The sequence below is a fragment of the Pleuronectes platessa genome, chromosome 1, assembly GCF_947347685.1.
Source record: "Pleuronectes platessa chromosome 1, fPlePla1.1, whole genome shotgun sequence".
Taxonomy (NCBI): Eukaryota; Metazoa; Chordata; class Actinopteri; order Pleuronectiformes; family Pleuronectidae; genus Pleuronectes; species Pleuronectes platessa.
Genome location: NC_070626.1, coordinates 32,510,137 through 32,525,567, shown reverse-complemented (window position 1 = coordinate 32,525,567; position 15,431 = coordinate 32,510,137). Strand labels below are relative to the sequence as shown.

The 15,431-nt window shown below is 40.6% G+C and overlaps 3 protein-coding genes across 9 annotated transcripts in view; all 3 read right to left on the bottom strand.

The window, feature by feature from the left end:
- LOC128445039 (up-regulator of cell proliferation) overlaps positions 1 to 15,431 on the bottom strand; it is an 83,201-nt gene that overhangs the window by 25,655 nt on the left and 42,115 nt on the right. The gene's annotated exons all lie outside the window — the stretch shown is intronic.
- Positions 1 to 15,431, bottom strand: part of LOC128445051 (up-regulator of cell proliferation-like) — a 141,415-nt gene that overhangs the window by 114,382 nt on the left and 11,602 nt on the right. The gene's annotated exons all lie outside the window — the stretch shown is intronic.
- LOC128444984 (up-regulator of cell proliferation-like) overlaps positions 5,339 to 15,431 on the bottom strand; it is a 75,280-nt gene continuing 65,187 nt past the window's right edge. For 3 of the 7 annotated variants that reach the window (XM_053427729.1, XM_053427720.1, XM_053427744.1), the window contains 3 exons: positions 11,294 to 11,440; positions 6,417 to 11,113; positions 5,339 to 6,175 (listed from right to left, as the gene is read on the bottom strand). In XM_053427729.1, coding sequence (XP_053283704.1) covers positions 6,441 to 11,113; positions 11,294 to 11,440 — 4,820 coding nt within the window. In that variant the 3' untranslated portion in view covers positions 5,339 to 6,175; positions 6,417 to 6,440. Of the gene's footprint in view, positions 6,176 to 6,416; positions 11,114 to 11,293; positions 11,441 to 13,658; positions 13,734 to 15,431 lie in introns of all 7 variants that reach the window. The other 4 variants (XM_053427736.1, XM_053427752.1, XM_053427764.1 and 1 more) reach the window with 2 other exon arrangements.

Sequence of the window (15,431 nt, the reverse complement as noted above, 5' to 3'; positions counted from 1 at the left end):
AGTCACCGTCCACCGCCGCCCACCAGGACCCATCACAAGCCACCACCGAGGTCCTGGTCCACCGCCCGTGCCCAATGCCAACGCGACACAGGGTCCGCCACCAGCACCACGATCAGCCCACATGACTCAGAATCCGCCACACTGGATCCACAAACCACAATCCATGGTGCGGCCACAGAGGCCCTGGATCTGCGGGTGATAAAGCAAAGGGATTCCGGGGAAGGGGGATAGGGATGGAGAAGAGGAAGGAGAAGCTGGAAAGAGAAGCTCTGTGTATCATGTGTCATAAAATAGAACAAGTAACATTACATTACATTACATTTCATTTAGCTGACGCTTTTATCCAAAGCGACTTACAATAAGTGCATTCAATAAATTTGGTTATAGGAATTTTAAATATTTAAAGCATTTTCTTTGGCTTGCCGCTTGGCTCCCTGTATGTAGAGGAGTGTCAGCTGACCCAGAAATTGGGATATTGTCAATTTCGGACCAGTCGGGTTGTTTAGGTACATGGTCAGTTCTTCAATCTTTCGATCACAGGTACTTAAATCATACTCACTCAACTCACTCACAGCATCATAAGACAAATTGGCCTTGAGGGAGCCCTTGCCCCATGGTGGTCCGTGCTTCTCATCTTCTGAGTGTGAAAATGCACCTGGTGGACTGCTCAAGCTTGCTTAGGTAAAAAGCGGGTAAAATACTTAATTAACACTTCACAACAAGATGCACAGGTGAGCTTCACCCTGTGTCTATATAGCAATCCTTTAGACTTAGTTAACAACTAGTCTCCTCAAAACTAGTCTCTCAAAACTAGTTAGTCTCCTTAGAAGCATGCAGAAAATCTCCAATAAAATTATAAACTACTGAAACGTTGTCAGCAACCAACCACAGTTACACAAAATGTCTGCTTAGCAAAGGGAATTAAGAATAAAGAAAATTCAAAGAGAAATTAATTTCCAAAGTTGTTTCTCCTAAAAAATGTAATATAATTATTGTGCATTGAGATGACACAACCACTAATATGCAATAAGCAGCCAACCACGGATTCACAAGGCACTAGTGTACATGCTTGGCAAAAGTGCAAGGGAATTCAGAAATAAAATAAATAAAATTGAAAAGAGAAATTTATTTCCAAAATTATTTCTTTCTTTGACAATTAATCTGGATTATTGTACACAGTATTATGATACAGCTGGAGTTGGATAGCCTCACACGAGGCACCAATTATGTTTTTACGTTTCGTACTTGACGTTGGCTAATTATTAATAATCATGAAATCTGATTAAAATAATAAAAATTATTTATTAAAAAAAAATTGAAATGATAAAGCTATCAATTAAGAAAGGTAAAATAATTCATTAGAAATGGTACGGTTATCAATAAAGAATAATTAAATAATTAATGAAAACAATGCATTTATCAATTAAGAATAATACAATCTGTAATTGTTATTTATCGACGGGGCACCACCCTGGTTACAGGGACCAACGGTCAATCTGTAAGGATCAGTCTCAGTTTATAAAAGTTCAATTACTAATCTCAATATTAAATATTAATGATTATATAATGAACAATGAAGGGTTTTAAGTTCGAGCACAGGCTATAGTCATCCAGCTGTATTCAAATACATATGCACAAATAATCACAAGATACAGACACTTTAATTACAAAAGGATTTATTGAAAAGGTAAATAAAGTTAATGTTATTCAATGATTCTTCATTTAACAAACTCCAATATTTCAAAGATAACAACAGCAGCAGCAATTTAGAACACACATGTAATACTGAGGGTATATCTACGTGTGTGTGTGGGTGTGTGTGTGTCTGCCTGTCTGTCTGTGTCTCTATGTTTGTGTGTGTGTGTGTGTGTGTCTGCCTGTCTGTCTGTGTCTCTATGTTGTGTGTGTGTGTGTGTGTGTGTGTGTGTGTGTGTGTGTGTGTGTGTGTGTTTGTATGTGTGTGTGTGAGAGGGAGAGAGAGAGGGGTAGTGGCGATGGAGTAATGATGCAGTCAGGTGGTGACGTAGTCTGGCTGAATTCACGATGGTGGTACACTCATGTGATTCAAAATGGAGGATTATGTTGATGACGGCATGAGGCCGAAGTCAAGATGGTGGTCGGTCAAAGAGATTCTCATCTCCTCGTGGTTTTGGCACCGAATGGCGTCGAGTTGCGTTCAGGCTCTCTAAGTCTAGATCTATCTATGTAACGTGAAATGTGTGAATGCAGGTCGGGACGTGTGTGAAAGCAGGTTTAGGAGGGAAGAGTGAGTGAGTGAGAGAGAGAGAGAGAGAGAGAGAGAGAGAGAGAGAGAGAGAGAGAGAGAGAACATGCGAGGGAAAAATCAGAAGCTCTCAAAAACACGCCAGAGACAAATTTACAGTGACTTTACCACTCGGTACCCACGCGGGCGTTGTGTACCGATCTTTTGACCGGTAAAGTCTCCACAAACTTGGTAGGATGATAACAGTGCGGCCGGAGACGTTCCGTCATGGCATGAGGCACTGAGGCCACAGAATGAGGGTTCTGTGGGCTCTCAGCCAATTGAATGTCAGGATTCGAGTCTTAGGGAGCGGCCAGAAAATACAGCAGGGGTCCCGAAGGACACCAGGTACATTTCCTCCCCCAGAGTACTCTCAGGCTGGATTGTAATGTCCCACAAGGCCTCAAGTTATATAGCCCATTGTCTCAACTTCGGCCTCAACATATTAATATATAAAAAATATTAATATTAATAATTACTAATTGATTAAAGTTCCGTCAGGGCACCGCCCTTCAAAGGAAGGGAAAAGATGACCAATTTATTGAGTCTCATAAAAGTACTAACTACAAATGTATGTGTGTGTGTGTGTTCCTCTTTTGAAGTTGTGAAGTTCTTAAATGATCAGGATCCTTTTCTGTGATGTAACTATGAATCTAATAAGTCGTCCTCATACTTGTTATATTTAGTGACTCATTATCACCACTGTACAAAGTTTGCAAACCTAGTTGTCAGGTTCTCTGGTCACTGATACAACTCTGTTGTTCTGTTGTGTATCTGCTGCTGCACAGAGACTGTTGAAGTGATATCCTGAACTCTACAGGATCTCTGGGTGCAGGGTATTTTTTATAAAGTTTTTTTTTATCAGTCGTTGCACTTGAACAAATCCCTCTTGGAGAATAATCAGATCTCAGATTGGGTCTGTGATTGCAATCAACTTTTTCAGCATGTCCACGGTGGCACAGTGAACTTTGACACTTTGCCATGGAACTGGTAAGTTGTTGTAACTTAAATGATTATTGTCCAATTTGCCCCAGACTTGACATGTTTGATAAGGGTGATGTAATTTGACATGTAGGGTTTATGTAGCAGGTGTTAAAGGTTATATTGCATTGCACCAAAAACCGCTCTGCTTTTGTTTATCATTGTTTTTGTATTAAGTGTTTGATATGTGTTTGGCGCCCTCTATAGGTCGCCGGTGGGCATTGTATTTATTTTACCGGCTCTCGTCAGAATGTTCTGGAGCTGACTGAGAGGTGTGTATGTTGTACAGCGCGACACTAATGTGTAAAGTTCGTAGTTTAAGTTATCTGTAAGTTGTTTAGAATGTTTAATGTGTATTGTAAGATTATAGCAGTCGAGCTGCTTAATTCTTCTATGGTTTATTTTCATTTATGAGTTAGTTCAGAGTTTTCCACCAAGCTAGCAAACGTGTTATTTTTTGCATGTGCTTTGGTATTCGCCATTTTGTGTCCTGAAGAATGCCTGTTGAACCGTATATTTTTTTTATTTTATGCATGTGACCAAATGACGAATGATGTTTTCTGTTCTTTTGCTGAACCTCTGAACAGAGAAATAAAAGTCCTGGAAAAAAAAGAACAAGCTTCCATGATTAGAAACAACACAGAGTCCATCACACCAAGAAGAGACCGGTTACATTTAGTATGTCACTGGTATTTCTCTTTACTGAGTAAAGAGAAATATACAGTAACTCAGGGGTGTACCTGTGTCTTCTGGTCGTGTGTCCATTGTACATGTGGTCTGACTCAGGCCTCATTCATCAAATGAAATATGTCCACAAACAAATCAACTGATGTTTATCTGAGAAACAGAAATCAGCAGTGAAAACATTTCCTTCAGTTTATCTCGGTTCCTTCCAAACGTGTGACAGGGCAGGTAAAGAGGAGATGGAACAAAAACTATAAAAGTGACGCAATATAAGAGTTTGAGGACGACTCAGGAATAATTCTGAAGTATCAACACAGGACAAGAGAACACAACATTACAGAAACACACCTGTACTATATAATATCATATAATATCATATCATACAATAAAAAACAATATAATATAATATAATAAATACAACAAGTCACTCTCCAGGTAGATTTTTTATGATTCTACTTGACTTGTGTGTATCCTTGGCTACACAGTACATATACACAATACATATACACAATACATATATACAGTACATATACACAATACATATGTACAATACATATATACAGTACATATTCTGCTCCCATCAGATAATAAACTGAGGAACAAGCCTCCTGCTCTTCATCATCAACACGACAGAGTCAGAAATGGTTGGAACCAGCCAGTTACAGTAAAGTGGAGCTGAGTGCAGTAACACACCTTTACCAGGGTTACCACAGCAACCTGAGCATCACTCCTTCCAGCCTCCATTTCTCTGAACTGGGATTTGACTCTGAACTGAAACCAGGCTCCTCCCATCAAATCAAATCCAATCAAACCAGACTTTACTGTCATGTTCCCAGACATACAACAGCAGTGCAGGCAGAATGGAATGGCGTTTCCCTGGAACCCTCGATAAGATAAAGAAACTAAAGGAGATCACACGTACAAATACAGAATTAAGAACACACATTGTCACACTCCATTCAAGTTGTGTGTGTGTGTGTGTGTGTGTGTGTGTGTGTGTGTGTGTGTGTGTGTGTGTGTGTGTGTGTGTGTGTGTGTGTGTGTGTGTGTTCATCTTGTTTCCCTTTGGCCTGTGCTGACTGGATAAATTTGAGATGTGCTTTGGGTGCCCCCTTGTCGCTGTTTTACCAAGTGGCAGTTGAGTGATGTATTGCTGCAGTTTCCTGTGTGTCCCTCCATGTTCCATCAACAGTGGATAAGGACTGAATGCAGAAAGCTAACCAAAATGGTTCTCATAGTATCATATGATAATTTATGATAAATATATTGTTTATAGCTATTTTCTTTATTTGAAAACATTGTTTATAATATTATTATTTTATTTCATATGGTCCTTTTACATAATATCTCTACTCATTATGCAACCATCAGCAAAAAAACATTTGTGATCAGAAAAAGTCAAACACAAACTGAGATCAACTGACTCATCATTTATTGAAGCTTGTAACTTTGTCACATTATCAAATGTCATTCGCATATTTAGTCGAAATCTTAACATGAGCAAAAAAGAACCAAAAATAAAAACCGACACAGACAATTTGTGCTTAATCATCATCATCATCATCTTCATCCTTGGTAATGTACTTGTCATTTAGAACGGAGCATGTAAATAATGGAACAATACATTTTAATCAGAAGAATTTTAATCAAAAGTTAATCCTTAACAATATGTGAATAACAATATAATATCAGTTTATTACTGAATATTTCATCACATGGTCTTAGTATATTGTACATAGCCATTGTTTTCTTCATAGTTATTACATACATAGAGATAATACATTAATAACTTCATCATCCACATCACCACATCTGTTTATCTGCCCTGAACTACGTGAAGTAATATAAAAGATAATTCATCATATACACAAACATACGGCAACAAAATCGTTTATTTCTTTTATCGCTCGAGGGAGAGTGACTATTGACACCTTAAAACAAACTACCAAAAAATAAATCATCGAAGAGTCGTAAAGAAAATAAAATGAAATGCACAGCGGTCCAAACTAACTCTGTTGTTTTTTCTTCAATTTCACTGAAACAAATTGGTTGTTGAGTCACATTAACAAAAAAGATACACAAGAGTGAAACAAACAAAAACAAACCAAACAATAATCTCTTGCACAGTTTCCCCCCAAAATAGTAATTTGTCCAGAAGCTGAATTAGAATGAAGACTTGTAGTTCTCTGAATTTGCTTTCAGACCTGCCCGGAGGTCCAGACATGTTCCTGAGACTTTCTGGAGAGGCTGTAGGTGAGAACGTAGAGAACGTGAGAACACAGCAGGAACATGTCAAGAACATTCACAGAGAGAGAGTGGGCATGTTGATGACGTTTCTAATGTAAGATGTGAAACTGGAAGAAAACAAATCTATAAACAAAGTCTGGACATTTTCAAGAGTCTATGTCAAACAATTTGTTGAGTAAAGATAATATTTCATCCAAGTGAATGTGAATCTATTGCTGCATATTAAACTAGACTGAATTACCTCATGTGTTCAGTTGTACTTTGTTCACTTCATGTTGAAGGCGTCTTTCAGACCCTTCAGAGCTTGATCCTTTGAGAGTCTCCTCCAGGCCTCTGGGACATCAGCTGGTTCAGCTTCATATATTTCAGCAAATTTGTCATTGTATTGCACCAGGACGTACTTCCAGTAGTCAGATGCCTCTATGGTGAAGTCTGGAGGAATGATCCAGTCTGGGTAGAACTTGTTGTAGTCCTTGTAAGGATGCCACTCCCCTTTGGTGGCTGGGCTTCTGAATTTAATATCACTGTGCACGCTAGTTGTACACAGTGAAACAACCAGCTTCTTACTTGACTCATCCTTGACTCTTCCAAGACCTTGTGGCCGATGAATGGCTGCATGATGCTGGTTGTGTTCTTTGCCACCGGCCACACAGGGAGCCTTACAAAATGGACACTGTCGTCCACAACCAAACACTCGCTTGAAAAGCTCATCCTGTGGTTTGATTGGAAGCTTGTTCAGAGTCTCAGTGATGTCATCAGAGTTTGAGAACTCCCCTTCCAGTTGGTTCTTCAACTCCTTCATTGAGCTCTTGAGACACTTGATGAATGAATGACATGAGCTTTGGATCAGAAACAAGGTGGTTTCTTCAGCCTCCACTGAAAGTGAGATGTCTTTGACCAAATGTTTGCGCATGTTGCTGATTAGCTTTGTGATGCTTTCCTTGTTGTCTGGCAGCGGAGCACCATCCTCTCCTATTGCTGCCCGATCTATCGCTTCTGATATTTTTTTGTAGATGACTTGTAGATTGTTGTTCTTCAGTTTGCACAAAGTCTTGTCCTCTGACATCTGTTCCCTGATGTGCTGAAATATCCAATCCTTAACATATATTTCATAGTTATCAATGTAACTAAAAAAACTAAAGAAGTTTTCCTGTAGCAGTAACTCTTTCTGAATGTTGTACTGGAAGATTGTGCGAGAACTATACTCTGCTGAATGGGAACCTGTCAGAATGTCATCCACGATGTTTACTCCCAGAGATCCACAGATGAACTGTTTCACAGCAGGTTTGATACAAGACTGGACAAAATTTTTTGCTCCGCGTTGGCAGTCATCTCCATTGTTGTATAAATCAAGAAAATCTGACAGGTACTGAGTCTTGTACTTTCCCAGCTGAGTGTGAGGATTATTATCTGACAAGAATCTTTTGTGCATTTCGACAAATTCCCTTGAAGCAATGCCACAAATGTGGAGTTTCAGGTCAATCTCAAACTTTATATTCGTTTTGTGATGGTCGTAACATTGTTTAAGGGATTCATCAATTTGTTCTAGAAGATCCTTTGTGAAAGAGTCCTGGTAATCTCCATCGGTCTGTACTTTATCAAGTACAAACCTTGTACAAGATTCAATGATTCTGTCCGCGACTCTCTGCAAATCTCCTTTACACAGATGTTTCTCTGGCAGAAGAGTGTCTACGTGCTTACTTTTAGTTTGAAATGGACCTGTCTCCATTTCCTTTAGGTCTGTTACTTTCTTCAAAGCTTCATTGACGTTTCGATTACAGAAGTCTTTTCTCAGCTGCTTCAGGACGCATGCTGCAATGTCTCGCTCTTTCAGGCCGGACAGGTCTACAGTGGCTTCAGCCCACATCTTTTCAAACTCTTGTGTCAGCTGTTCCTCAGTCAGAGTTGACGCCTTGCAGTCACCCAGAAGCTTCATGACCTTCTGTTCAATCACACCTCTGTATCCTCTCTGAATGTCCTGAACCTTTTTTGAACGTAGTTTTACTTCAAGGATGCAATCCAGTTTTACCCACACAGAATGTTTGATTTCATCTCCAAGGCCTTTGACACTGTTTAAAAAGTCCACTTTGTATTTCTCTATCAGATGAACTCGTTTGCCTTTCATCTTGTAGTAGTCTGAGATTTGTTCCCTTATTGTTGTTTGTTGGTTTGTTATTTTGTCTGACACCTCAGATTTTTTTTCTCTAACTAATCTGTTCCAAGTTTCTACCTCAGATTCATTGTCAGCATTCAAAATTTCTACCTCTGCTTGTGTTTGCCAGGTCAGAATCTCTTTTCTGAACTCCCATTCCCACTGATTGAACTCTTTGCACAAGTTGTTATAGGCTTGAGCCACAAGAGTGTTTCTGAAACTAAAGATGAAGTTCTCATATTTCACTGCCTGCCAGAGACTCTTCATCATTTCCAGAAACTCTGGGATCTGCGACACTTCATTGCCCGGGTCCTTCTTCACTGTTTGCAAAAGGTTTTTCTTGAAATGTGCTACAGCTTTACTGTAACCTGTGTTCACTGGAGCCATTGGTGGAGTTCCATGCCAGAGTCCTGGGATGTTCCAGTTGTTCTTGTCCATGTCATAGTCCAGCACATCCGTGAACTCTTTGATAGAAGGTTTCTTTTCCATTTCAGCTGCCATTTGAGTCATTTCATTGAGTTGGTCCAGGAGATGTTTTCTGTCTGTCATGTTCTTGTCATGAGCTGAAACTGATGAAACATTCTGATGAACAAAATGACAAACTGGCTTTTTTCCAATTTCTTTCATCCTCAAGAATGCGTGCACTACAATTTGCAGGACATCTTTCATTTCTGTTGAGTTTTCCATTGCGATGTTGATGATGGTGGCATCACTCAAGCCAATGACAAAGGTTGCTAGCTGGTTGTCGTGCTCGTAACTGTCCTCTAGTTGTGCCAGTTCAGGAGCCTTAAGACCCTCTGTGTCAATGAGGACAATAAAATCACAGTTGAACTCGCTTTTCAAATCTTCTCCAACTTTGAGGAAGAGCATGAAAGCTCCTCTTGTGCATCTGCCGCTGCTGACAGGAAACTGCACACCAAACATGGTGTTGAGGAGCGTTGACTTACCGCTGCTCTGAACACCCAACACAGTCAGTACCAACAGTCTGCTCCTCTGTCCAACCTTCTTGTGAAGCTCCATCAGTACGTCTGTCACCCATCTCTCTGGGATGTTGGAGGCATCTCCGTCCAAAAGCTCTAAAGGATATCCATCCAACAGCATTTCAGCTGCCAAACCAGGGAGCTGGGAAATTCCATCAGCTGTTGTTGAGCTGCTGGTTGAGAACTGGTAGATCAGTCCCATCTCTCTCATGTAATGCTCTGTTCCTAAAGAGCTATCCACCAAAGCTTGGTGTAACTCTCCTATGAGTTTGGCGTCTTTCTTCTTGCATTGCTCTTTGAATTTGTGACGTAACACAGAGAGTTTGACTCGTGAACGTGTATTAAACTTCAGTTTCATCCACTTCAGGAAAACATCTCTTTCTTCTTTGTCACTTGTAGATAAGCACTTGATGAAACTCTTCATTCCTTTGGAGGCGTCAGAATTTTGTTGATTCTGTCTGATTTGTCTTTTTTCTTCCTGTAGTTGACATTTATAGTATTCAAGGCCAGAATCACCAGATGTCTTCAGTCTACACTCTTCCTTCTCTAACTTTGACAACCTCTTCCAGTTCGCTCCTTGCAAAGTCATATTTAGTTTTTTATAGTCTGGTATACTTTGCACTCCAATGTCGTCCATGATCTCCTCAGCTGCTTTTCTCTGTGATTCAGTTTTGCTCTCGTCCACAGACAGACCAAGTTCAACAGCTTTTCCAACCATATCTACAATGCTCATGGTGTCTTTCACATCTAACAGGGATGCCTTGATGACCTCACAAAGTTTCTTTGAGAACCCTGCCACATTTGAACTCTTGTCTTTGACCTTCACTCTGTTCTTTGGTAAACCTAATTCATCCACCAATCTCTTCACAGACATCCTCTCCTCACTGGCGTTCCCTCCCTTTCGATTGAAGACTAAGAAGAGTTTTGATTTCACATCTTGAAGAGAAGATAGAATCTTGTGCTCACTTTCTTCAACGCTGTCCAGAAACACAAAGGTAGCTGTTGATACTTGAAAGAGAAAGTTGAATTGTGTGAGTGATTCACTAATGTCCCCTCGCAAATTTGCAAAGGCAGTAGGCTCAGGAAAAATGTCAAGTTTTTCCCCGCCAGAGGGAAGGTACCAGCAAACCTCAACAAGCCCATTCGCAATTTCTCTTTTGACTGCCCCCCCTTCAGCATCTCTGTGTATGAAGATGTTGCAGTTCTGTTGTCCACTGCTGAGGACATGATTCAAAATCTGGGACTTGGATAAACTGCTGTTCTTCAGCCTCACAAAGGAGAAGAATGGTATATTTGCTTGGACAATGTTGTCTTCAACAAACCCTCTTGATTCAGACATATCATGTGGACGCCACTCTTTGACGATGTCTCTCAGAGCCCACAGCTTCAGGGTACACTGACTATTGTGGCTGCGGGGCAACAGCAGTGGAAGAGAAAACTGGCACATTGACATCTTGAGGGCCATTTCCTGCTGCAGGAAGCTGTCAGCGCAATGGAAGAGAGCGACTATGAGGTCTAGGGGGTTAACCTGATCATCTATAGAGTCATCAGCGCTGTCAAGGTCTTCATCAAAGAGATCATTGTCTTCTTCAATGTTCTCCTCTGTCCTGATTGATGATTGTATTGAGTTCCTGCATTCTGCATTTATTTTGAACAGTTTTCTGAGGAAACACCATGGTATTTCCTTCAGTGATAAAACTGCTTTTTCATCAATACTGTTTTTGTTGATCTCAAAGAGAGACTGTAGATTGAGCTGGTTGGGATAAAAGTCCTTCAGTCCAAGTTTTACGAGAAAGCTCAACAGGGCTGTCAAAGAGAAAGAAAACATACATTTTAGAAATTGGCACCACCTATTGGGTTGAATGTGTATGTTTGGTTGTTTGGGTATTTGTGATTTTGCATTGTTACATACTGTAAATCTTTGTTGTGAATAACATTTGGGAGCAAAGACTTCATTCACATGAAACCAAAACTATTTATTCTTACATTTAGGAGTCCCAAGATGTCTGAGCAACATCGGCCTGAAGGGACATGTCATCCTCGAGCTGCCTCTCTCAGGTCTCGTAGAGGAGTTTAAATTCACCAAAACAAGGCTGGAGACTCTCTCAGAGTCCAGAGACAAATATATACGGGCTGTTCGATCATTGACAACAGGACGGAAATGAAAACCAAAAGAAGCACCTGACAGGTAAAAGCAGAACTCTAGCACACTGACATTGTGGGTCACGTTAAACAGGGAAGAGGAGGTTTTAGCCTATGTCAGAGTAGTCCCCTGTGGAACAAGGCAACTCCTTCAGAGCCGGGACAATTGGTAGTCCTGGAAATCTGGCATCAGGAAGAGGCAGCAAGATGTGTGAAGGCTGTCACTCAAGCAAGACATGGGCAGTGGAGGAGATGGGAAATCATAGAGAAAAGACAGATCAGCTGGAAGGACCTGTGGGGAATGGAAGCTAGCAGGATTAGCTTCCTGCTTCGAGCAAACCTATGACGTCCTTCCCTCACCCAAAAACCTACGGCAGTGGCTTAACGAAGATCCATCCTGCCCACTATGCTACCCTCATTCACACTGGTTGTAAAATAAGGTATACGTTGAGACCCAACCAGGTACTCACATGCCTTGCAGCAACAATAGACACAAAGAGCACTTCTACCAATGCCTTGACATCATAACCATCAGAGGCAGTTCAAAGGAAAACTTTTGTCTGTGAGGGGGAACAGGGGCAGAGAGGTTCAAATCAAATCAAATCAAAGTTTATTGTCACATGCACCAATGACAGCGTCATCGGAGCAGTGAAATTCTTATGACATGGCAGGCAAACATCTACGCAGTAGACGACTTTACAAAATGACAAAAAAAATAACATACTATGTAACATAACATATAACATAACATTGTAACATATAACATATAACACAGTCAGGTGAATATTAAATTAAGTAATATGAATATATGTATAACATATAACATAGTCAAATTAAAGTCAAAGTTAACTGAAGCAGCAGTTTACAGGGTGAAGGAGTGGGGAATATTAAATAAAATAATATGAATATATGTATAACATATAACATAGTCAAATAAATTCAAATGAAGCAACAACTTTCAGGGGGAATATTTTTTTTCAAGAAGTGGGGAATATTAAATGAGATAAGTATATGTGAAGTAAGTGTATTTGTATTTGTATGATTCGGGAGCAGAATGTACATGGTGACTATTCAGAGGATAGAAAAAACAACAACATGCTATCCAACATAACATATAACATATAATGTAGTCAAGTATAGCAGTAGTTTACAGGGTGAATGGAGTATTAAATTAAATAATATGAATATGAATATATGTATATATATAACATAGTCATAGACATGAGTGTGGGAGCAGAATGTCCATGGTGACTGTTTAAGGGGGTCAATGTTGATTGGTCAGAAGCCTGATGGCCTGGGGGTAGAAGCTGTTTGTGAGTCTGGTAGTCCGTGCTCGGATGCTCCGGTAACGTCTGCCAGACGGCAACAGTGTGAGAAGTCCACAGCCTGGATGACTGTGGTCCTTGATGATCTTCCGTGCTTTTCTCAGACATCTTGTGTTGAGACAGGTTGTTCTCTTGGCACCATGTCTCCAAGCCTCTGACCTCATCTCTGTAGGCGGTCTCGTCGTTGTTGGAGATGAGACCCAGGATGGTGGTGTCGTCTGTAAACTTCAGGATGATGTTTGAACCGTGTGTTGCCACACAGTCCTGTGTGTACAGGGAGTACAGGAGGGGACTGAGTACGCAGCCCTGAGGGCCCCCGGTGCTCAGGGTCAGTGAGGAGGAGGTGTTGTTACCGATTCTCACCACCTGGGGTCTGCTCGTCAGGAAGTCCAAGATCCAGTTACACGGGGGTTTTAAGACCCAGGCTCCTGAGCTTGGGGACGAGTTTGGCAGGCACAATTGTGCTGAACGTGGAGCTGTAGTCCACGAACAGCATCCTCACGTATGTGTTGGCCTTTTCCAGGTGGGAGAGGGTGGTGTGTGTTGTCAGGGCGATGGCATCGTCTGTTCTCCTCCATCTGACCAGGAATGGTCAGATGGAGCAAGCCAGAGACTGGAAGATGTTGGTGGACGTGGGCCAGCGGCTTCTAGTCCAAACACATATTGTTACAACCACCGTAAGACAGGACCTGATACACTGGTCCAACACCCTGCACGTTGTCTACTTTGTAGAATTACCCCAAGTTTGTAACGTCCTCAGCTGGATGACAGAATTCAGTATAAATTTGGTAGCTACAGCTTTGTGCCCATTCACTCAACAAGCATACAGATCTCAACATATTGCTTTGTAAGCTCTCTGTGTCCATATAGGTTGAATGAGTTACCTGCATGCTCTTCACTTTCTGGGTCTCTTGTAGACATGGTCAAACCCTTCCCTTTATTCCTCTGTGCGTCAAAATCTGGAGAAAATATATTTTGGATTAGTTTGTGGCCAAGATGTTTTAGAATTGAATTGATTTTGGTTACCAACTTCAGGTGGGAATCACAAATCACTTTGTCCATTTCAAAGATTAATTGTCTGATTTGCAGCACTGATCCAGATTGTGTTTATTTTAACCTGTTGCTAGTCTCAACCGTCAAATTAAGTTCAGTACATAACTACAAAAATATTTCTTATTGAACTATCTATAGTAGTGTGACTTGTCATTTTCTTAAGGAAGTCCTGTATTGTATGGATGGACCAAGATTCTGTATGACCTGCACAAACTGAGCCTGTTATGAAAGTCAACCTGCACTGCCCACAGGGAACTGCCTGAATCTGTGACCTGTACTGAAAAGAGTTTTTGTGGTGACTTTAAGAAAGGATAGACAACATGTCTTCACTTCCTCCCATTGTGAAAAACTGAGGCCAAAATATCTTTGGTTCTGATGTAATTGATTGAAGCTCTGTACGTTTCTACAACAGTAAGTTGCTGTTCCTGTTTTGCATTTGTTGGAATGTACAGCGAGCTATGGAGTTTAACTCCTGATAATTTCCTCTGCTTACATATTTAATTAATTATTTATGTGATTATTATATGATTCTAAAGGGCCAGGGGTCTCATTTATAAAACAGTGCGGGAGATTCATACTAAAAGTGTGCGTACGCACAAAAGCCAGAAATAGCGTACGCAAAAAAAGAAAATTACAACTTATAAAACCGTGCGCACGCACACCTGAGCACAATGTTCGCTTTATAAATCACAGTCCACCTGGAAACGTTCGTACGTGGATCTGCCTCCACACGCCCACTTTACACCATAAATGGTCAATGCAAAGCACGGCATGAATATTAAATGATGCTCCTGACCAATGGGTTTCCACCCTGAGTCCTGACGCAGTCACGGCCATAGATATATATAAAGGCTAGATGTCTTCCGGCGGAGTCTAGAACGTCATCACAGGCGGCCATCTTGCCCCAGGTAAGCTTTCTGGAATGATCTGTGGTACCTGAGGTAGGGTCAGTGATCTGCACAAACGCTAATACTCTTATCTCGCTGAAATCTTGACGGATTTACAAATGGTTTGGTTTCTTACAAACGTTATTAACGTGGTTAGAATTCTTCATGCTTGAACATGTTGAAATCGCAGCTTTTCTCTTCAAAAAACAACTGAATCGTGCAGCTTAGTTGTATATCACAGCTAGGCTGGGCTAGGCTAGTACCGAGTAATTTTACATTCATGGGAGAGGCAGAATTGTTATTTCTTTTCAATATAACTTAAGTTGCACATGATTTAACTGAAGTTTCACATGATATCCAATCGGGTTGGTTTGTTAAAAACATCTTACATTATGATTTCTACAGGAAATTGCTGACTTTATTGCCAGTGAAGATGCCAGACTTTTGTGCAGCCTACGGATGCTCCAATCACCGTTGACTCGAAACGAGAACCCGTGGGATCACCTTTCACCTGTTGGATATTACAATATTATGATTTATTTTTAGGATAATCGTTAGTTACTTAGTGGAAGTATGTACAGGAACAATGGGGCTATGACATAATAGTATTGCTAGATTGTTGTTGACACAAGGCTTTTTAGAATATGTTTGTTTACACAATCACTGAATGTTTCTTTTGGACACCTTTTTATTGTTTTTAGTGTGGTTATCTTATTC